The 24,492-nt window shown below is 34.8% G+C and overlaps 2 protein-coding genes across 10 annotated transcripts in view; both read left to right on the top strand.

Annotated features, from left to right (window-relative positions):
* LOC136852486 (uncharacterized) overlaps positions 1–7,580 on the top strand; it is a 38,438-nt gene extending 30,858 nt beyond the window's left edge. For all 9 annotated transcript variants that reach the window (XM_067127139.1, XM_067127140.1, XM_067127141.1 and 6 more), the window contains one exon: positions 57–7,580. In XM_067127139.1, the coding sequence (XP_066983240.1) occupies positions 57–110 (54 nt within the window). In that variant the 3' untranslated portion in view covers positions 111–7,580. The remainder of the gene's footprint in view (positions 1–56) is intronic.
* A 9,216-nt stretch (positions 7,581–16,796) lies between these two features.
* Positions 16,797–24,492, top strand: part of msk (importin-7 msk) — a 58,368-nt gene continuing 50,672 nt past the window's right edge. The window contains exon 1 of the mRNA XM_067127138.1: positions 16,797–16,994. Coding sequence (XP_066983239.1) covers positions 16,911–16,994 — 84 coding nt within the window. The 5' untranslated portion in view covers positions 16,797–16,910. The remainder of the gene's footprint in view (positions 16,995–24,492) is intronic.

Genomic DNA, 24,492 nt, shown 5'->3' with positions numbered 1-24,492 from the left:
TCAGAACCACTGCATTTTAAATAAACTATTGCCATTTTTAATTTGTTTCTTTCCAGGCTGCTACTCCACAGATGCCTTCCAGTGGGTCATCATACAATCCCTTCCTGTGAGAGGAATTGAAATATAATTAGAAAGATAAATAAAATAAGCTTCCTAAACCAACACAGGGATGCCATCAGTGACAAGTGACCAAGTGCTAATATGTAAAGTTAAAATGTTTTATTTAGAATATTTTTTTTCACATCATCTACTTAAGATAGTTGTTATTGTGTTTATGCAAGGAGTAATGGGGTTGTTTTCTCTCGAATTTCAGTTGAAATGAAATTAACGTTTTTGTAGATTATATATAGATAGTCAGGTATACTGTGTGGGTTTATATTTGAAAAGGAAAGTAAAGTTCTTGCTTTCTTTTTTAATATTTGTAGTCTTTTGTGATAGGGAATGCTAATCATTATCATGATTGACTGTTTATGTGATTAATCTGGCATCATAATAAATTTATCAAAAAAGGCAATGTGAAAATTTTTAGTAATAATGAAGGATGGTAGAGTACATGAAGCCACTTGAACAAATGATTTTTGCACTGAAAGACTTGAGAGAATACACAAAACAAATGAGAAATCACAGGCCATTTCAGATTGCCAAACTTGTGGCAGAGCAAAGAACCCTCAGTACTTTCAGCTGTCAACGTGGAATGCGTCTACAGCCGAAAAGGTGTGACAATGATGAAGTCTGGTATCCATGATAGCTGAATATCAAACAGATTCAGTCAGTCATTGTGGTAGTTTGTATTATAATCTAGAACCTGTTTAATATTTGTTTAAATACAGCCCCAGGTTTCCAATAAAACATAGAACATATATGCACTTGCTAGACCTCAATTCAGCTTGAATTAGAAGACTGTTGAGCATTATACTTTTGATACAATAGCTGCCTGTATACTTGGATTTTGTCCTTATTTCTCCTCCTACGAGATTTAGTGGCTCAAAAAATGCATAGATGAACTGGAGTATATAAAGGCCTGTGACAGACATAAAACTTCTCAGTGGATAAATAAAATCCGCTCGGGCAAAAAATTATCAGGGACAAGTTTCTTTCTTGAGAATTTTATGTGGTCCTGTGGAGTAGTTGTGTAAAGTTCCCGTAATAATTTTAAAAGCATTTGGTATTGAGTAATAATTTATTTAAATATATACTGCCCTCCATTGAATCAGATACAGTAAATTGAAAAAGTAGAGTTTTTACTAGGAATATTTTGTCAGAAGTTTTACACTTAAATTTGCCTTTCGTAATACTTTGCCTCAAGAGGATGTTAATCATCCACTGATTTGCTCATCTTCATGGCCTCTGTCTTGATTGGGGTGACGTATGTCTTTTGAGTCGAGCACAAAATTACCCATTTATTAAGCTCTGTGAATATTTTTATGAAAATTTGAATGCATTAAGGTAACTTAAATGCAGTCATGATTGTAAAGCTTCAGTTGCAGAATGGAGTATAGAACGTGCTAAAAGTTCAGCTGTGTAGCATTTCTGATTAATAAATAGTCATCTGTTTTGCCTTCACTTCAGCATTCAGACCATCTTTCATTGTGAATAATATCATGTGTCTTCATACATATTATGCTTAGAATTGATTTTGAAAATTAAATACTGAGTAAAAGTTCATTGCCATTTCAATAGAGGTTTTATTTTTTTAAATTTTGAGCTCATTTTTGTGTTTCTGGATAGAGAATGTTGGCATTTCTACAGCTGTATAGTACTTTTTGTTTTAAATAGTTGAACTGCAGATTGAGTAACTTCGTATATACCATAGTATTTATTTATGGGGAGGAATTCTGCATTGGTATACAGTATATTATAGTTATAAGTTTGGCACATACAAACGAACGAAGGGATGTGCTTAGCATGATTCAGAGTACGATTTGAAAATTTTTCAGGAGTACTGTATGTACTGTAGAGTTAAATAGTGGGGCCTTTTTTTAAATAGGTAGTAGAAAGCTAAAGCTATTTAAAGAACATTAGAAATATTTTTGGGTTATTGAGAGGATGTATATGTTATTGCTAATCATAATCAGCTTCTGCCTGAGTGTATATATTGGCAGTCCCAGTACAAGTTGATAGGTACATGCACTTCAGTAGGACTGTAGCCTCATTAGTTTGGTTCATCATGTCATATTTATTTCCATTCAGTGGTAATCTTTCCGCGGAAATCAAACTTTCTAAATAGAGATTTGCGCTGTATTTTAGTTGTATGTTTTTTGCGTTTACATTTTGCTTGCAGTCACAGATTACATGCTAAGTTGTTTGGAATTGGGATTCTTCCTCCTCAGAGTATTGTGTGGTGTTCATTCAAGTCAGTCTGATGGAGTTCCCACTCTCCGGTTCTGTGTCTGTGGGATACACGGGTCACCCATGCCAGACGATTCTCAGATTTTCCTAGAGTCACGGGTAATGGTGAGGGTGGCCAGATTGTATTGTCAAAGTTCCCTTTGGGCCTGAGGATCTTATGCTAAAATCTTGTTCAAAAGTTTTGCATAGTTACACTCACTGAAATGCCATCGAAATTTACTTTTTTCTGTAATAATTCAATAGCCGTTATATTTGTCAGTGGAACATTTATTTTCAAAAACAATATATTTCAACTTTGAAATTCATACAAAAGATTTAGATTCAGCGTTGGCACATAGTACGGGTCCTGAATGTTGAGGCAAGTGTTGTGTACAGTACTCTTCCACTGTACTTTATTCTTCATTTTTAAACTCTAGCCTTTACCACATTCATTTGAAAAAATGATGGAGACTCTGCAGGATCTAGAAACACTGACGTAGGTTTCAGGCCCAGAGTTGTTATCATTTTCTTGGTTTTGGCTGCATTCTTGTTGAGATATCCAGTGATTGTAACTGGCTTTAGGAAGGCTCATGGCAAGTGTGATCATAGTTATGTAGCATAAAAAATCAGTACAGTAGTTTGTGTGCCCTGATAATGTTTAATAACTGAATTTTAACTTTATTATGTTGTTAATATTGGAAATGATGGAACTTAAGCTTCGGAATGAGATGTCTTGAAAATATCTGATATCTTGAGTGGTGATGAATGAACTCAACATCACAAATTTTTTCTTTCAAAATTGCCTGTGTTCTCTCTTGAGACGAACTCAGTGCCATGTGATATTTATGCTAGCCAGGAGAGCCCTTTTAACGTTTAACAAACATTTCTACTTCAAAATCATCGGAAATTTTCCTTCACCAGAATGTGTATAAGAGTGAGACGTATGGGAATCCCTTATGATATTCAAGATAATGGGTCAAATGTTGAATCAGCATGTGCTGTGATTGATTTAGAACCAGTGCTTGTATGCTCATTCAAAACCTTGGCCCATGTGATGCAATAGTAAATATATGTCAGATTGGAAATAAACAGTCATTAAGGTGTTTTTGATTTTGTTGTTTAGGGAATAATTCCAATTCATCAAATTTTGGCTTATAACTAATAGGAGGATGAGATAATTTTGTCATAGTTTTGTTTCTATTGCATCCCATTGCCAAAGTTTTTGTAAACAAATTATCTTTTATATCAAGATAGTACTATACTCCACAAGACTTCCCTTATACAGTGTATCATTTAGCAGTGTGTAGCAAAGCAGTTCCAGTGAATATTTTACTTAGCTTTGAAATATTTCTTCAGAATAACTTACAACAGTATTTTTTATATTGCCATACTTGTAAGTACATTGGGAAAGATTTTTAGCTCTTATGCGAACACGTCATACATCCGTAGTGCACGATCTTTCTCTTACTATAATGGAAAAGGCCTGGGAAAAGTAAACGGTTGTGGTCTGAAGAATGTTTGGAGTTGGTGTAGTTTTTTCTTCTTAACAGTTTTGTTTTCTTTGGCTTTCAATTTTTCATTTGCAGGAAACTTTTTAGGTGATTATAATGTCCTTTCCTTATAAGGCTGTTACAGAAAACTTTCATTCTATTTTATGTCTTGCCTTTTTACTCTCCTTGTGATATCATTGTTCTAAGGTTTTGAACAACACTACTTTTTTATGTGACTAATTTTACGCTTGAATAGAGTTGCTGCTGTGTTTGTTGGAGCTCTTGAGTTTTTGAGATCAAATTTTGTATGCATATTGTGTCATAACTCAGTAGGTTCAAGATACAGTCATTACAGAAATTATGTACTGTTTCTGTTGCTATATCTTCTTGTTGGTTTTCATAATTTCAGGTGTTGTTGCTTATAGCTTTGTAAACTGGACTTGTCCTGACTTGCTGTGTATCGCAGTACATTGGAATTCAGTTTTTCTCTTGAGAGTCCAGTAGTTTTGGCTAATGATCGTTATTTCTGGAAATTGTATTTCTGCATTACTTTCATGCGGTGTTCATTAACTCTGAATTTTAGTGAATTTTTAAGATCTGTTGGGTTTGTCTATTTTATATTTATGAAAAAGTGGTATTAGCTTTAAAGTCCAAACTTCTTGCTAGTTGTGTTTTTGAGTTGCCTTTTAAGTCAAATCATTGTACCTATGATAGTGAAAATGGACGAGACTAATCGTTTTGTAGATTGGAAATGTTTTGCCAAGTGTTTAGTTTTTTAGCCGAATTCTTGATGTTTTGTTATTGCTGTCTTCTATAGATTTATCTTGAAGCAGAACCAGTCTTCTGTTTTATTTTTCCGTCCCTGGTGAAATAAGAGCAACAAGTGTAGAGAAGTTTTGGATTAGATTTCTTAGATATCCAAGAAGAAAGGTCATACAAAAGAGAGACACTCCAAAACTTTTTACACTTCTTTCTTGTACAATGTCTTCACTGTGTCTACTTTATAATACTGATATTTTGAATAGAGGAGAACTGTGTAAGGATGTTCGTTAACTTCTTGTACTATTGATCTCCTATCATATATATTTTTATTTATGAATAGATTTAGGAGCTGGACAGTTAAAAAGACTTCTACTATAGTTACTAGATCTGCTGTAGGAACGATATTAAGGATCGTCAGAGGGTCATGTGATTTTCTTCTGGGATTTGCCAGAGTTATTTTTAAAAAGATTGCTTATTTTGATCAATATTTAAAACACAAGCCATATTGTAGTTTTTCCTTAGGGTGAAACCAGTTTGTAGTTTGAATTCGCTTAGCTCGTGCACCCTGCCTACTCTCTTACGCTCAAATACTCCCAGCTAGTAAGAAATGTTGAGAAACCTTGACTCATAGATGTTATATACAACTATGCTCGGATCATTTTCTTTATTGAGATTACAGATTATTTGCTAATTTGAGTGATCCAAAGCTCATAGACAATAGTTTCATTTTACTTAGACCTACTTTATCGTTACTGAGCTAATTCATAGAGGAATTCGTGGCCATCAACATGAAATTTATTATGTACAGAATTCATTTGAGTGAAAGTTTAATATTATTGCTGTTACCTGAAGTTTAGTATAGTTGAAGAATTTATCGATAAACATGTTACTTGTGAAACTATTACATACTGAACTCAATTAATCAGGTACTATATGTGTGTGAGTCCCAACTTTGGTGTTGGTGACATATTTTGCCGAAGAAATGTAAAATGAAATTCCCAATGAGGAATACCATCATTTTTGGGGTGCTAAAAAACTCATCCACATAAGAGTGATTTACAGTTTGAAAGAGTTATTATTTTGTGAAGAAGCAAATGTTGAATTGCACCTAAGCTTAGCACGGTATATAAGTAACCTAATCAATTCTTTGAAACGGTAGTTAATAGTAGTGATTGAAACCATTTCATTGAAAATGAAAAGTGTAAAAAGTTGCCAAAAAATGCGTTAGGAAAAGTACTAGTTATTGTTTTCCATTTCTATTCAGCACTGTAATATTAGCATGGTAAATAAACTTTATAGACCTTTGATTCTGTATTTCCCTGTTCCAGTTCTGCGGGAGGAATTGAGTGAGTTACAACATTCTTTGGTGGAAAGGGAATGTGGTTTTTGTATTGTTGCATTAGCTATCAGTTTCTGTACAATAAATGTGTAACAAATGAGAAGACAGGAGAAAGAAGAATTTTCAGACTAACATCATGACAGGCATGTCAATGAGAGGGTTCTTTTTTCAGTATTTCTGTGAACACTCCCTCTCTTCTTTGCAGTTTCTATATTTTTGTGTAGTGTGTTGTTTTGTATTTTGTTTTTGTTATTTTCCTTGAGGGAATGTAATCAGCTCCATGAAGTGTGCAGTGACCTTAATCATTTTGAAGACTTATTAAGCACAAATTTTGTCATTAACCACAGAATGCTTATTTGTCCTGGTTCAGTCAAACATCATGTTACACACTTTGGGAGGGTAATGCTCATGTCAATTAGTTTTTGTGGATATGTAAGTAATGAAAGTCACTTGAAATGAATGTTCTGTTCCTATCATTATTAAATTTATGCAAAACAAATCTGAAGCAATGTCAGGAGACATTTTTTGTAGAGTGTAATTCAATTAATATCATAGGTACTATTCTCTTCTGTGGAAGAAATACTAATAGCAGCTTTTAGGTACTTCCACATGTAGGAAATTCTAATAAATTTTTTTAACTATTTACAGTATAAGGAAGATAAGTTTTCAATACATTTCATTTAAATTTAAGAAAGTTCTTAAGACTTTTGAGTGAATGAATTTTAACAACTTTAGTGGTACCTTTATATGATGTACACATAAAAGAAATTGTAATACAGTATCTCATTTGTACTTTTTTCTCACCATAGATTTTGCATTGTACCTTATTGTACATTAACTTGACTATGTTGTATAATTCCAGTGCCCATTTTCAAGACCATTATGAAGTGTTTTAATACTTTTATACAACAATTAAGGAAAATGATTGCCGGGCAAATCACATTTACTGCAGTTGTTCAAAGCGGCAGTGTGTGTGAGTAGTGCTTCCAGGTGATCTATATTTGTTTTGAAAGGAAAATATGTATGTGTATTGTATTCTTTCTATTTCATCAGAGTGAAATATTTAATACTTTTGTACTTTGATATTTAAAAAGCAAGATGATAATATCTGATGTGTGGTATTTTGAATGAATCAATAACATAGGTGAAAATTTAAAAAAAACTGGTATTTACAATTGCCAGTGTTTGTGGTATCTTTCAGCAGCTGTAATATATTGGTTTTATGAACTTCTCTGTCTCACCAAGATGTACCATACACCGTTTTGAGAAAGAGAATTGATTCACATTCATGCATATGAAAAGTCACTCGTTCATATTCATTTTTACTTTCAAAGGAAGTGGCGTTGATTCCTGTGAAAATATTATGAAATAAAAGATTGAAATGGCAACTTAAGAATTATAGAAGCCTTTTTCTTTTTCATCTCCCTTGATTCGGAACGAACGTTGAGGCTCTCTTTCCCTCTGTTATCTACTGTTAATATTTTACTTTTAGAAGGTACATAACATAAGATATATTCTTACGCAGTTAATTTAAAGGCATTATTATTCATTCATTTATTTTCACCTCATAAAATCATCATTTGAGTACAGTATATTGTATTGTATTTTGCTTTATATATTGTGGTGAAGAAGCCATTGATAATATACGTCCTCTAGATAAACTGGTCTTTTATTGTTTAACCTCCTGAGTCGACTTTTGTTTCAGCGTGTATCAGTGTCATTTTAGCTTATCTTTCAGGCATATGTACTCATGTTGGTCCCAAGCTTGGCTAAGTAGGATGGTTAAGCATGTTAAGACCACTGCCTTAAAATCTAAGTACTGTACAGTGTTAATGAAACCTGTAACAGAGTTTAGCATGTTATAAGTATCAGTAGGTCATAATTAGATCTAAAAATTAAAATGGCAATCATTACAATTTTATAAATTTCTGATGAATCATATAATTTTTAATGGTCATGGACATAGCTGGAATCAATAACACATTCAATTTGTGATCCAGAAATATTTCAGAATAGCATATGCAATGTAATTAATCATAAATATTTCATTTTCCTCTGTTTTGCTCACCATTGTTTTCCTTTAACCCTCTGCCACCAGATTCTTTACAGTTTGCTGGTGGTGTGAATGGGGGAGGGGGGCCAGGGGAAGGTCATTAAGGGGCCTTAGAGAGGAACTGCTTAGAACCAACTCATTACTTGGGCCTAAGTAGTTACTCTAAAGCAAAGTAACTTGGGGTTTTTTTCCCCTTCACTCCAGTTTTTCCTCTTCACCCCATCAGGATTAATCTTTAGAGGGTGACCCTGCACGACCCTGGATGCAATTTGATCACACTAAAAACCAGGAGGGCAGTGTTGGACAGCATGCATCCTCCCCTGTCAAATTCTTTATTCACAAATTCCAAATATACAAGCCAGAAAATACATCTTAAAGGTCTACAGATGGAAGAACTAAGTTACTTTTATCAGAAGCCATTATGAAGTTAGAGAAAAGTGATTCCTTGGTCTGCTACACTATCTTTGAATATGTCATTCCCAAAGCAAGAGTAAGTAATTATGCATAAACACAAAAGCTACCCAGAATTGCTACTCTCAATTTCGAACTAGTGACATGCGTTGAAAAGCTGTAATTTTTGTAATAACAGATGTGGTAAAGGATATGACTTGGTTGAGAAATTGATGCATTCACCAGCAAATGCAGTTGGCTGAGCATTAAGAGCCAGAAAACCATTAGGCTAACTGGACTAAGGCCCTTGACTCCCTGGATGTTACATATTTTTTTAGGTTGACTATGAATCTAGATGGCATATAAACTTTATCCCTTTTAGGTAAAAAAAAAAAAGTTAATTTATGATAGTTGCAACCAGTCACCAAAGTGTTCATTGATTTCTGAAAATAGAAACCAGATAATAATTGTTCAAATATCTTATATATATATATATATATATATATATATATATATATATATATATATATATATATATATATATATATATATTATATGTGTGTGTGTTTTTAAATGCTTTCACTTTGTTTGCATTTTGGTGAATTTATGATAAAATTAAATGTGTAAATTTGCTATATCTTGCTTGGTGAATCAGCCTTGTTAGCTATAAATTATGATTCATGTCTTTAGGTCGTTCCTTCTCATTAACCTAAAGCCATTTATACCCTCAGTCAGGACCATTGATTCAGTTATCATTTTTGCGCTTGTAATAAAACTGATGAATATCACAATTTTTGTTAATAAAACTACTTCACTGTGAGGATCTGGTGTCCATGAGGTCTAACGTTAGTAGAAATTTGTCCTTGATTATCTAATTTTTTAAGGTCACCCACAGACTATGAATTCAAAGTAACTGTAATTATAGGAAAAAACCTAACAGAAGCTAGAAAAAAACGTAATTAACATAAATATTAATACAAAAAAGTGAATCCTGCTTTTACTGCAGTTTTAATGAAATTTAACAGGAGTATGTAAAATACATAGGCTACTGTATAATTTTTGTGATTTTCCTCTACCTTCTATTCAGTAAGCTTTGTTACAAATGATATTTTTTTTACCAGCCATCTGAAATTTTCCACCCTCTTTTAATAAGGAATGCTTATTTTTTTCGTATCTATGCTACATGTAGGTAGTGCTGGAAAAGTTAGTCAATATATTTTAGTCTACCATAAAACAAGATTTGGTTTTCTGTATCAGCGGTGTGTTAAGAAAATGAAGTGGGTTGGGTTGCAGTGTTGAGGCTTTACCCTTACAACGGCGCTTTCGTGTCTTTTTGTTATGTTTGTATGCTGTAGATTTAAGTGTTAGGTTTTTCTCACACGTGCAGTGTAGCATTTCGTTTGTATCTTCAGTATTTTCGTCAATAAATGAAAGTTTGCCAAATACTTCACTCTTGCCCGTATCACATGTTTGATGTAATTTCCTACTTGATTCCACTTCTCTCTTTCCTGTGCTCTGTACAAAATAACAGGACATGAAATATATCATCCTACAAATTTTTATGAAAATTACAATTCATACTTCTTCATATATGCCAGTTTGTGATATCTTATTGACATGTGTTTATTTAACTTATAACAATATCACTGACGCAAATATACTGTTGCATATTTGTTCTTTAATATGTAATTTCACGTACCATATATCTTAGTTCATTTTGCTTTCTATGCCTTTCCTAGTATTTTGTTTCTTCTTTTATCAACTCCTCTATTTTTCGTAGTTTTAAATTCAACTCTTACATAGGCCTATACTTCTTTTTAACCTCCTGCAGTTTCAGGGTAATCTTCAGTATCTTTTTTTTTTAAACTTAAGATACTGTTTATATACTTCATTATTCCATCATCAACCTTGTTTCTGTGAAAAATGCTCATATCACTACCCTGGTTCTGTAAGATTTAGTAAGCTAGTCCCTTAAAGGATTAACGGAAAGCAATGATATTTTGAAATGCTTTTAACATTAGGATAGTGTTGCATTTTCTTCTATTTCCGAATATAATTGATTTATTTATTGATTAATTTATTTTTAGGTTCTAGATATATTCACCCTCTGTAAATCTAGCTAACTGACGATGACTACGCTGCTAGTCTTCTTTTATTTCTTTATGAATCCTTTTTTTATCACGTCACCCACCCAGGATTGTTCCTTCTTCTTTTATATATTCTATATACTTTCAGTAAAATTTCCTCAACAGCTTTTCTTGTCATAAAATCCGTTATTTTTTTGTTTATTCTATCTATGAGTCTCATCCCATCAGGATTACCTGCAAGCCCTCTTCATGTAAGTTGTAGTGTCTTCTTCTTTCTTTTGTTGAAATGTTTGCTCTAGTCCGTTGTATATCGAAATGAAATGTAAATAAGTTGTTATTTGATACATCAGCTGTTTATTATTCTTCGTCTGTCATGATTTCCTTGAAAAATTTATAATATTCCTCGTTGGCAAGTATATGAAAAGTTACAAAGTACATCATGCGCAATTTTATGACTGATGCTCACGGGCACCGCCATCGCTTCTTGTGAAATAAAATTCAGTGAATATTCAAACTCATGTACGTAATTTTGTACATCTTTATCTGAAAAATCTCCCCCAATTGATTTGTTTACCCGTGATGAGGCATTTCTGGCTGCCTACTGGTTTCCCAACTCCTCTGACATCAACCGAGAATGTTCATACTCCACAGAATGTTCTACAAACTTAGTTTTTTTATGATAATTTCCACCACACCACGCAGAAGAACACTTTACTGCAACTGGTAACTGTATGAAGGTGTTGAGCTATGATACAGGCATAAATGCATAGTGAGTAATGAATTGTAAAAATCAATAATACTGTACTACACAGAAATTACTCAAAACTAGCTAAGATTACTTTTGAAAGGAGGAACTTACAAATGCACCGATATAATGGGTGTCAGACGCATTTCACACACTATAGATACATAGGGATAAGGATAATGCAGTAATAGATACATAAGGATAAGTTAATGCAGTATTTAAAATCGCCACTATCTCGTGAGTGCCATCTTCATTTAGGGAAATGTGAAAGAAAAATTAAATCTGTCCAATATCATACAGAGTATTTAAATCTTTCATTAGAGGTTATTTATTTACTCTTAATCATCATTGCTTATATTCCATGTATGTCTTTAGTATCACTGTTTATGTTTACAAATGATAAATTGCCCTGGGTTTCGGTAAGTAGTGACTCCTTATCGGTCTAATGCACGGTCGTTTATTAGACTCATTACTCAGTAATGAAGAGCGTTTATTAGACTTGCTTTCTCCCAGAATGTATCTGGGATTGTTCCAGTAAAACAGAGCAAAGAACAAAGAAAACAGATCACGTTTACCACCAAATGTTGTCTAGCTGTATAGCGCTGTAGATGCCGTGATCTACAAAACAATAAATAGGTGAGTCACCCCTGTAGGCTACCCGCGCAATGACTGATCATAATTTCATACAACAGGAGTGACTGGCATGATATTTATACTTACTTCTTTCCTGGTATAGCAGATCACCGACAATTTTCTGCGAACAGTAGATACAGAGAATAAGGAAATATTCCAAAAATATGATGAATATAAACCACAGACTAATAAAAGGAAGAGAGGTTAACAGACGCAGAAGCTGTTGACATGGGAGTTCAGTTATTCCATATATATATATATATATATATATATATATATATATATATATATATATATATATATATATATATATATATATGTGTGTGTGTGTGTGTGTGTGTGTGTGTATGTATGTATGTATGTATGTATGTATGTATGTATGTATGTATGTATGTATGTATGTATGTATGTATGTATGTATGCATGCATGGAATAACTGAACTCTCAGGTCAACAGCTTCTTCGTCTATTCACCTCCCCCGTAGGCTCCCACGGAATTTGTCTCCAGGGGAGTCTGGGCCAAACCCTCAAGGAACCAAGCTGATTTTATCGTTCGGACTCTTAAAATCTTGATGGGCGATCGTACTGTTGTCCCACCCTAGTTTGGCCAAGGAAACGGTGTTGTTGTTCCGTAGCTTTTCATAAAACTGCGTCCGGATCTCTGGAACATAGGTCTAACCTACAACTGTTAGATGATGGAAACCAGAGTTTATCAAATCTGCGAACGAGTGAGAATATTTGCTAATAGTTTGGCTTTGAAGTAGGGGCTAGTTGCTACTTTAGAATTTCCATATAACTGCATAATAACGAAACAAGAAAACAAACAAATAAGAAATTGTTGTAATTGTTCCTTTAAAGTAGGCCGAAGCCTAAGCGAGTATTTATTGAAGCCAAGAGGGTAAGGGTGGTGAAATGTTTTAACTGCACTGCCCTGTATATTTTTGGAGGCCTAGGTTGGCCTCCAGTTTTGTCCAGGAGTCTGGTCCATTTTGGTTTAGTCAGGTAAAGTTTATAGCTTTCTAATGTTTGCGTTTTCATGTCATTACTGATGTTTTTGTTATTGCTTTTTGATAAGTCACCTTTTAATTCTAGGTCATACTATTAAAGCATTTTTCTGAGTTCTTCGTTCCAATTTGGCTCCATCAGTTGGTATTCATCCTTGCTCTAGCAATTATGGAGTTAGATGAATTACTTTTTAGATAATTTCAGCTTATGTGAAAAATTATATATATATATATATATATATATATATATATATATATATATATATATATATATATATATATATATATATATATATATATGTATGTATGTATGTATGTATGTATGTATGTGTGTGTGTGTGCTAGAAGTAAAGAGACCTTATTTAGGATGTGCAGAACGGACGGAGATTAATAACACTGTCTTTGTAGGATTGGGTAGTTCGACGTATGGCTAAAGAGCCTTCTGTAGCCTATCGGTAGATGAAGCAGTAAATTTCATGAGTGTTTTTTTCATCTGGAATTCATCCACTATTCAGCAATTAAAGTAAGAATGAGGCATTGAGTGTTGTTTTATATTTCTCTAAGGATACACTCCCCCGTTGAATTTACCGCGCAAAACAAGGCGTTGAATGCTTTTATTAAACTTGATTTTGTCATTACGTACCATCAGAGTTTAGCGTCATGTTTCCCCTAATACTGAGTTATTGCAAAGAAATAAATACATAAGAATCAGCATGGCTCTCAGAAGCACGTGCAGTCACGTCATTTTTGACAGAAGAAAACTATAAACACAGCGTTGACGTACTTCTGACGGAGTGAACTGCTGGGCAGCCTATGACGCACTACTTTTAAAAGGCTCACAGAGCCGACAGCGATTAAGATGACATATATCGTTCGGAGCAGCGTCGTGAGAGGGCATTTTAATAAGCCTTTGTCCGTCCGCTTGGATTGTTTACATGTCTCTCGTCTTAACGTTGATACGAATCATAGGCCTACTATACACTTGCAGGAAGAGGATTCTCACTTTGTTGCCCGAAATGACAGTAGCCATGGGTTTGATGGTTTTAATATATATATTTATGGTTATATATATATATATATATATATATATATATATATATATATATATATATATATATATATATATATATATATATATATATATATATATATATATATATATATATATAATCAACTCACACCCAGCAGTAATGCTCTGACGATACCCTATAACTCAGCATCACTCATAAATCGTCCTAACCTAAGTTTTTACTTATCACTCAATTTCGGAGATTGATTAACTTATTATCAAATATTAGAGATCTGCTTGGTTACAATAAGGTAGTCTCGCAAAAATATATACGTAGTCGGGGAGTCTACCTACTTAATTAACCCCGCAATGGATGAAAGATATGCAAATATTCATATATTACAAAAAAATACCATTAACATTTTAGTTTTTTCTTTTTCACACACAAGCTACCAAACCTTTTACATAAAAAACATCTGAGAGAGAGAGAGAGAGAGAGAGAGAGAGAGAGAGAGAGAGAGAGAGAGAGAGAGAGAGAGTGTGTTGTGTGTTGTAACTGATGCATAATTGTATTTACTTGTACATACGTATTTACACCTACTGTAGGTTAAGGATATACAGACTGCAGTGCTGCATTAATGATTTTGATACATAGATTACAATGATGCATAAATACAACTGATACATTATTATGAGAGTATGAAACCGTGTAAAGTATAATAATTCTGTCATCTTGAAGACGACGAATGTAGGGCATAGCGAGAAACTAAGAGACTATAAGTATGGTACTTTAAACTATAAATCTGGTATATAAAACAACAATGATAAGAAAATAGAAAGAATTAAGTTTTAAAAATTCACCTTGATAGGTCAGGGTAAATCACTGCCTTCTACTGGATAAGCTCATTATTTCGGAAGTTATTTAGCATTATAAGATAAGCACGACGAGGGCTGTGTGACGTCACGCACGCAGTGAATCATTTCCCCTTAAGCGTGCAGGCGTACTTGTTCTTTCTAGACTGTCGATTAATCTAATCCACTCAGCCAAAAAGAAAGATTTGGGTTTAATCTCACTTTTACATACATATGAATGTTAAACCAGATACATCTCCCTAGAACTGGAATAGACCCATCCTCAACTTCCGTTGGCGAGAATGGGTCTGTATTCGTGCTCTAGCAGAATTCACCAGAATCTGACATAATATATATTGCATGTATGACCTGAAATAGACTTATTTCCTGCTCTGATATCTTATTATGCGTTTGGTTCGTATCTACCCACTGGAGTTGTCCTACACCGAGATTCAAAGATTTTTAGAGACAAAATTATCCACCAGAGTTTGGGTAAATCTAGAAGTCAGTGTGACTAATACAGACGTGCTCTGGTAAAAGTGACCAACACACACACACACACACACACACACACACACACATATATATATATATATATATATATATATATATATATATATATATATATATATATATATATATATATGTGTGTGTGTGTGTGTGTGTGTGTGTGTGTGTACACATATTACAGTTTTCACATGTATACGTGTGTATATTTAGAAATGTCTATATGAGCATAATTTAGCAATGAACGTGGAGGACACCTCTCTCTCTTTCTCTCTCGTCTGTCTGTCAAAGCCTGATGCATATACCGAAAATACCTTTTCTAGCAGATCGCACCGCGCCAGATAACACCTTTGCCTTTTTATGTAGTAACATCTCTGTTGGCTACTTAGAGTCCAAAGGTTCACATAAATCTTCTTATACCTTTCTGCACCTTATCACGATTACACGCTGCCCTTGAGTAATTGCCTGCGCTGGCACGAAGCCAATTTAGTCTACACCAACAACTCTCTCTCTCAGCTGTTTTCAACGTCTTTAAATTTACTGGCATGAGCATAGCTTGAACCGTTTTTCACCTATGTCAGTCTTAGTCTTGCTTGTCATTTTTATTTACTTTTCCTAATTGTAGCTAAAGTCTCGATGGTTCTTTACGTATCCATTACTACTCATCATGGCTGATGGACTTGAATAGGATTTATACTCGTGAAAGAAATGAGAGCTTCAGAATAGCATGGTAACTCCGTTCTCACACATGCCAGTTAATCAGCAGTTTTATTATCCCCGCTTAAGCTACTTATCAAGACCTGTCAACTAATGCTTTCAAGGTACTCACTATAACCCTCTAAACGACAGTCGAGTTATCATTTACTATGTCACACTTTTACGCGACAAGTTATGGAAGTAGGGGGAAAAAAGGTGTTGATTAGTTCACCATTACCCAATGTTCGTTAAAAGCCTCCGGAAAAAGAAATACATAGTTACCATGAGTTATGGGCAGACATCAACGTTTTGCTATTTTTTGTTTGTCTTAGTAATAAGTAATGAACTTTCGTTACATAAAAATCTTCTTCTTCTCCTAAGTATGGATATTATGATAGATTCTTTCTTGTTTTAAGAAAATTGGACATTTTTGTGCAGGAAACCCATATTTTCAACTGATTGTGTACGATATTATTAAATACAATTTCCCATGACAGCTTTCAAAGTAATGACAAAGTTTCCCGCCAAATTATTTTGTTAACTTCATTCCAATTAAAAATATTTTGTAAACCAGATGGGTCGTTATGAACACGAAATATAAGTTGATGTGACTTTTCATTTTCTAAATCGAAAGATTAGATGGCATTTCTCTGTATCGAAAGAAAATTTACGATGAATTTTGGGTCTTTGCATTATCGAATGGGCAAGTATGGGCGAGACTTCTGAAATTATTAGAATTTAGATTTTTGATAGTCTATAACCATTTTTCGATAATTATAATATTTGTGTATTAATTGAATAGTATATTTTACCTGCGAAGAGATCAAATTTGGATAATTGTTCAATTTAAGTGACATAACAGAGCAGATGCTAGGAACATCGGTTCCAATACTTTCCACGCTGACAGACTTGCTCGCGCCATAACCTCCCCACCGGAGGACATCACGTGGGGAACCTTATTGCTGGGGGAAAAAACGAAGTGTTTCTTTGACTTGACAGTGGATAACCCTTGAAGAATGGATTCCAGGAAGATCATAGAAATCCTCAGGGGGACCATAGACCCCAATCTGCGCCAACAGGCCGAGGACGAGCTGGCAGAAGTGAGTGTAAATAAGACAGACCCGGTGGCTGGCTGCTCGTTGTTGTACTAGTGTCCGCCTCGAATCTCGTTACTACAAATACCACGGAAAAATGGCTTTTTCGAGTCGTGTTTTACCTCTGTTCCGATATTTCTGGTACGGTTTCCAGGCGGACACTGCTGGCGAGTTGCCTGGGTGATGCCTTGATTGCCGTGAGCGTCATATTGCAACGGGATATTTGTTACTACGTTGATTTTTTAAGTAGGTTACAAAGGGCTGCTGCTGCCTTCTTCCTCGGCAACACGGCACACGAATCTAACACAGGACCTTAAACGTTTACTCATTTCCTCGGCACGGCCTCGTATCCCTTGTTGGTAATGGTTAAAACGCATGTGGACGGTTTATTATTAACCCGTTTAGTCATTGTGTCCTGTGGAATTTTTCCTTTTTGGGGGTGGCGGGGGGGAATCGAACCTGGGGAACCGCATGTTATCAATCTGCGTAGGCGTCGGGTGTTATTAAAACGTTATAACTAGGTTTAATTATTGACTTAACAGATTCATCGTCACTCACTCTTTTTGAACTTGACTGCAGGGTAGGCCCTAAGCCTACCGTAGGTTTACCTTAGAAGTCTAGGTAAGCTTTTGGGTAAAATTGTTCAAATAGGCTTTTATTGACGTTGATTAGGCTATTTAATCTTCAGGGTATATCAGTTTGAAGTTGAGCCTTCTTGTAGCTTACCCTTAGATAACCATGAGGCTAAGGGCATACCCTAGGCGTGTGGTTGGCATGTTGGATAGATTATTAGTAGGCTCAGCTTAGATAGGCGATGCTGAAAGCCTACTAGGCCTTCAGTAGACCTAATTCTTGTTCCTAAGTAGCCTGTTGTAAGCCTGTAACAAGGCTGAAGGCACGTTGCAAAAGACACGAAAATTAATTGGGTAAGCTTATCCCCGTTGCCTAGCATTTGCCGGATATTTTATTACCATACATTGATTAATGGCATTCTTCAGCTTGAAAATACCATTAGTTTATTTTACAAGAAGTATAGTTACCAAACCTTTTATGTATGTTTTTTCTGTCATTGATTTCAACTTATTCACTTAAATTAATCTACCCTACTTGAAACTAAAGGGTGCTGTGCCCAGTAAAATAGGCAATAAGCTATAGGAAAAATGTTCCAGTTTGTCTGTAATTCATTTCAACAATGAAATTTAGTTTTCTGTTGGTGTTTTATTTGGATGAATTTAATGATTTTGACATGTTTTGTAACTTTTAATATATCCCCCATTATCAAACAGTGGTAGTTTGCCGAACAATGGGACAACCTCCAAATGGAATCTAAGTCCATTGTCTCCAATGTTTAGTGTTACTTAGGGTCCCCCCACTGTCCAGGTCAGGGCACGGCGCCTTACGTGAGGTCTCGTCCTATCGTTGTACAGTCGCCCCTCAAACAGAAATGATGACTTCTAATGTGTTTTTGAGCAGGGATAATAGACATTGAAGTACAGGGAAGCATCCTAACCTGATAGGACTCTAGGCCCATATTTGGCCCTGGGAGGTTTCACCCTCTCCCCTGGATCCCCACCTAACTTGAATCAAAGCACTGTAAAGTATATAGCAGTGGTTCATACGAGGGCCCATCCTCCTTGCGAAAGCATGAAATATATGCTTGCAATGTTTGCCAAAGTTTTGTTAGAAATTGACAAATGTAGGGGAAGAGATTAGTTTACAAAGCATTTGTCAATTTCTTGGCCAAAAAAAAGGAAAAAACCCAAAACTTTCAGAAACCTTGTTTCAATGCAGTTTTCAATTATCAGCAGTGAGCAAAATTTCTTTGGAACTGTTAGACTATAATGCTATCTAAAAAACCTTATGATGTAGTCTAAAATAGTAGAGGGTTTCTCCAGCTGTGTTATAGTATCTAAACATAAATTTTAACCTACTAGATTTTCATTAGCATCTAAACAATAGGTCAATTTTAATTGCAAAACAGTGAAGTTATGTTCCTGGCAGAAAACAGACCTAAATCATAAAAGTATCAAAGGTTAAACCACCTCAATACACCCTGTACAATTCAGATCCTCCACATTCAAGAATTCTGAAATTCTATGAGAACACCACAGAGGAGACTAAACTGAAGGGGTTGGTAAAATAATTGGGTGTTAAAACATGTCAGTGGTTAATGGTATTGTTGATATTGCCAAAGGGATTGACAGAGGGCAGCACTTAATTGAACTAGGCAAAGATGTGGAAAGTTCTGCATAGGCTAATAATTGTCACCATAGGCTAAGATAGGTAAACAGACATATGGTGCAATTGCACCTCAGTTGTTCTACAGTTGTCAGATAACCAATAGGAAGAAAGATTTTGCAATTACTGAGATAGTGACAAAAACCAGTGCAGTGTGGATTGTAAAATAACTTTAAGTGTTCCTGATAAGCTACTTTTTTAATGTGATTTAGGGAATTTAACACTTTTTTGTTGATAATTGCACAAAACATTTCAACACCCCTGGATCTAACAATAATGGGTACCCAAGAAAACTGGAACAGCCTTAAAAATAAATCAAAGTGATCATGATGTAGGTTTATTTTCAGTTTTACAAGTTATTGAGTAAAACTTCATTATTTTATTATTAGTGAGTAACAAGTCCATCTGCTGCATCATCAGCATCTACTGCATGGCTCCCCCTAGCTCTCAGTGTTTGACAGAGCAATGACCTGTCCTTTGCTGCTTCTGCCCATTAGTGAACTCGAACCTCTTCCTTTGTAATGCCTAGTATACTTCAGACACATCATCATCATTCTCTACATTTTATCCCACTTTTATGTGGGGTCAATGTTTTTGACAGCTTTCCTCCACCTGGCTTGATCATTGTTTTTTCCTTGGCTCTCTTTTAGGAATATCGATCCACCTTTGCTTCAGTCTTCCTCTTGCTCTCCCACCCGGCGCTGTAGTCTTCTTTCCTGAACCTTCTTTGATAGTTCTACCACTGTTCTAGTGCCCCGTATTCTTTCTAAATCCTCTCCAGTTACGTCATTCCGCACATCCATCTGAGCATTTTCATCGCTACCACATCCAGTTTCTTCTCTTGTGCTCTCTCTATTGGCCATTTTTCGGCTCCGTATATCAATGCTGGTCTCACTGCTGACATACACTCTTCCTTTAACCTTTATATTGATTCTGATGTCACACACAACATGTGACCTTTCTCCAATTTTTCCACCCAGCTTGCACGTTGCTAGTTATTTCTGCTTTCAGATTTCTGTCATCAGCTACTGTTGAACCAAGGCACTTAAGTTTTTCTACTGTGTTCAACCTTTTCCTTTCCATACAAATCTTGGAGTATTGATCTTCATTGAGCCTTAGGTTTCAATCTTTGTTTTGCAGATCTTTAATCCTCTGCTTTCCAGTGTCTTACTCCACTGCTCTAGGTTTTGATTCCATACCCCACTGTTGTTACTACATACCATAATGTCATCAGCAAACAGAATACAAGGGGGATGCAATCTTGAGAAAGAGAATATTTTCAACCTACTTTCATGGAAGTAATTTATTCATGTAACCCATGTTATCCCAGTAGTTTTTATTCTCCAAATTTTATTTTGCTTTCTTCGTTTTCCACAATAAAGATAAGTGACAAGAAACTAGTGCTGTATAGTGGTGATTGTGAAGATTATTCATAGACTCAGGGGGTCAAGATTAATGGAGAATATGCATCTTAAGGTGATGAAGAATGCTCAAGTGATGAAGCTTAGCCAGAGGACAGAGGGTTGGTGAAGATGATGCAATAACATTGTGTTCTCTTCATTCCCATTTTCTTTTCTAAGAAATTCATTTTGATTTTAATAAAGAGGAGAATGTTTTACAAGAAAGTGATTTGAGTGCATTGAGAATATGGTAATCATCGTTGTTGAATAGACAGACTAATGGAGAGCTGACTCAAGAAAGTGGCATGCAGCAGCTATGAATGGAATGATTTAATTTATGGAGTGCAATTAATAAAGAAACCAGAATAAATGTATTGGCAAAAAAATCAGTGCTTGAGTCTGTAGGAGAATTAGCCTCTGCTGCTTAATCCATAGAGTAGAAATTTTTTCCTCGTAAATTCGGAATGGCGTGCCACTCAATTTTTCCCCTTACTTCGTTACCTCAGTAATATCCTATAATGAATGTTGAAGCAATACTATAACAATATTGTAACGTGAATAAAAAATTAAATGAATTGGTCATAATTTTCAAAGATTTTTCCTATAATTCAGTAACTTCTTGATACAGGATTGTTGATGTCTTATTAAGCTTCATAACTTTCAAAGTATTGATTTTTTCAACATTTGTACGTACTACATATTGTCCTCAGTAAAATTTAAAAACTGCATTTGTAGTGCACATATTTTCCAATATATGTGAATTGTGAGATTAAAAACGATACAAAACTGTAATAGGCATGACAGTGGGTTGAAACAAGAACAGAAACAAGATATATTGCATATGTAGTATAGAATTTGTGAAAAACAACAGAGTGGTAATTTAAGGGTAAAAGCTTTGCAAAGAGCCTTCACACATTTAAAAGTGAGTACAGTACAGTATTTAACAAATTGAATCATACTTTCAAAGGTGAAAATGGCCTGGTCGCCGTCATTTGAATATTTGCCCTACAGCATGTAATTTGGGCGTGGTGAACAGTTATACCTTAATTGACCTCTTGAGTTACCCCTCTAGATTGTGTGAGGATTGGAGGGAAGCAAAGTTAGAGAAGATTGAGAGCTAAGTGGGCAGAGACCAGTCGGAATATGTGACAAGGGAATGGCAGACAGCAGCTGGTATTTGGTTGTCTTACCCTTAGTTATGAAGAGTTCTTTCCTGGCAGTTACAGTAAAATGTAAATTGGTTGTACTGTACTCTGTTACTAACTGCATAACATTGATATTTATACTTTTTAATGAGGAATTCTATAGTTAAGTACAGCATTCATTGTCAGGTTAATGGACATCCATTGATGTGTAGCTTTGCTGCTGAAAAAAATCCTAATCATTGGCCAACAGTATGCTGCACAAGTTTCAGAATATCACCCTTGTGTCGTTTTGCTTTTTAAAATTCGTTGCTATCATAATTCAGAATGAGTAGATATAAATCAAACCCAAAGGTTGATTTGCACCATGCTTTCTGATAGGTCCCATTTCCAGATTTTGATCCATCACATAATCTGATCCATTGTTGCCAAGTCATTAGATCCACAGTTTGTAAAATTTTCATGAAAATTGATAAGAATTTTTGTAGAAAATTGGCAACAAATAAACAGAACCAAAAATATCAGCGCCTTTGTTGAAGTATTGAAAACAGTAGGTGAGAGTAGGAAGCCATGGCTTACATCTTGTACCTTATTTTTTTTACGTTCTATCCCTTCTTGTCATTTCCATTTCTTTTTTTGGTTATAAACTGCTGTGAAGAGGATGGTCAGGAGTCTCTTCTCATTATTCTCTTGAATATCTCTGGATTGGTCATTTTGTTGTAGGAATACCAGGTTTGCTCTGATTTGGGACCAAGCTTAAAAAAAAAAAAAAAAAAAGTTGGTCTGGTCACAGTTCTTTGTACTTGTCTATGTACAAGGTCTCTTTCAAGACAGTTGTAATTTTGTTGGCTTTTGCCCATGAATTCCATGGAGGATTATGACCTCATGCATGGTATTGATCATTATGCTGATCATTGCTAGTTCTCGTCCCCTGCGATACCTAATGTAACATGGAAGGAATAGGTATGATGCCTTCAGATTCTTGGAATTATTTTGGGTACTGTCTTTGGTTTATATTATGATGGTTGATGTGAGACAAATTATATGAGAAATTTATTTTGTCTAATATGCTCATTTTCACACAGCCCATTTACACTGCTGTTCTTAGATTTATGTATGGTATTTACTTATTTTTTTGTTGACTGTGTCCCAAGCAGTTTCCTTGATACTATATGATTAAGTTTCCTAATGTTTGTGGTTGTGTGTTAACATTTAGTTTGTACAAATTACCTTTTTTAATTCTGAGTTAAAAGGCTTAATTAGTTTGGGTACCCCTTTGTTCTCAAGCTAACGAGTTAAGGTGTTTGTTATTTCTTTGGTATACAGTATGTTTTGATAAGAGTAGACAAGTTAATCAGGTATTGTAGTTAAAATAAGTTGAATAGTGAGAATACTTGGCTATATGCTATTAGTACAGTATGAACTAGTTTAGCTAGGTATTTTTTATTTATTATAATGTTTTTGTGATAATAGAATTGTATAAGGACAGTAAGACTTCCTCTATTTACACATGAACACAGGTGTGGTTAGGTTCAGGAAGTGTTGTGAGATTGGTGTTCTGCTGCTATAATGAAGTCCCAGGTGTTTTGTGTCGGACATGATTGCTGTTCTAAGTGGAAGGGGTTATGCCTGTAGTGCATTCTCTATGGGCTCTTGGGAAGGGTCAGTTTTACTAGATGATTGAATAAAAAAAAAAATGTGCATTCTCTGAACTCTTGGGGAGGGTCAGTTTTATTGGATGTTTGTTTAAATAAAAAAAATACTGCAGTGAATTCTCTTTGGGCCTATAGGGACGGTCAGTTTTATTGGATATTTCAATTTTCTTAATTGGGAGATTATCTTTGGTGCAGCATCAAGGTAAAGAAGCTGGACATATAGATGAAAAGAGCCATAACCCTCACAGTCTGGGCTAAATTTAGTGCATGTTAAGCACACCCCTATACCCGGGTAAATTTAAGGGTGGCCAGTATATAAAAAACATTAGTGGAAAGAGGAAGATATGCATATGCGCATGTATAAGAAAAAAATTCTAAAAAATTTTCTGTACCTTCCAAGGGAAGTTGAAAGTGAATATTTCCAACCTGTGCGGGACTTCTTTTGCAAAAGTCAGTTGTAAAAATATGCTAATTTTACCAAGGTGTAAGTTTTTTTTTCCAATATTTTTTAAAAAAATTTTTGTCAAATTATAATTACTGCTCACAGAATATATCATCATAACAGATAAGAACTAAAATCAGTAACAAAATCTGAGTATATTTATTGTAAAATATATGTGGCTCAACCTTGGATGGGAAGTTGGGACAACACTCTCCCTTACCATCTCATGCAAGACTAAATCTTTCCTAGCTCACTCAGACTCTCATACTGATCATTGATGTCTGAAGAGTTGCCAATAGCGATTTATAGCACATGGAACATGTTTTCTGCAGAATTCGTTCAAACTGTATGGCACGAAATCTTGAACATGTGTGTTTGCTTGTACTCCACCACAAAGCTACATGTATGTTACCCGTCCACAAGGATTTAAAAGAATGGACAGAGTAAATGGCAATTTAAATCATGTACTGCACCTACTACCTTTCTGCATTAAGGCTTTTTGAAAATTTAAATAGTTTTTATAATTTATGTACTGTACAGTTTTTAGATTTCTTGTCTAACCACAAGAATATATGTACACCATACATTTACCAGTAAGTTGTGTTTACTTTTGGAATGAACACTACA

Source organism: Macrobrachium rosenbergii, chromosome 25, assembly GCF_040412425.1.
Source record: "Macrobrachium rosenbergii isolate ZJJX-2024 chromosome 25, ASM4041242v1, whole genome shotgun sequence".
Taxonomy (NCBI): domain Eukaryota; kingdom Metazoa; phylum Arthropoda; class Malacostraca; order Decapoda; family Palaemonidae; genus Macrobrachium; species Macrobrachium rosenbergii.
This window is presented reverse-complemented; position numbering and strand designations above follow the sequence as displayed.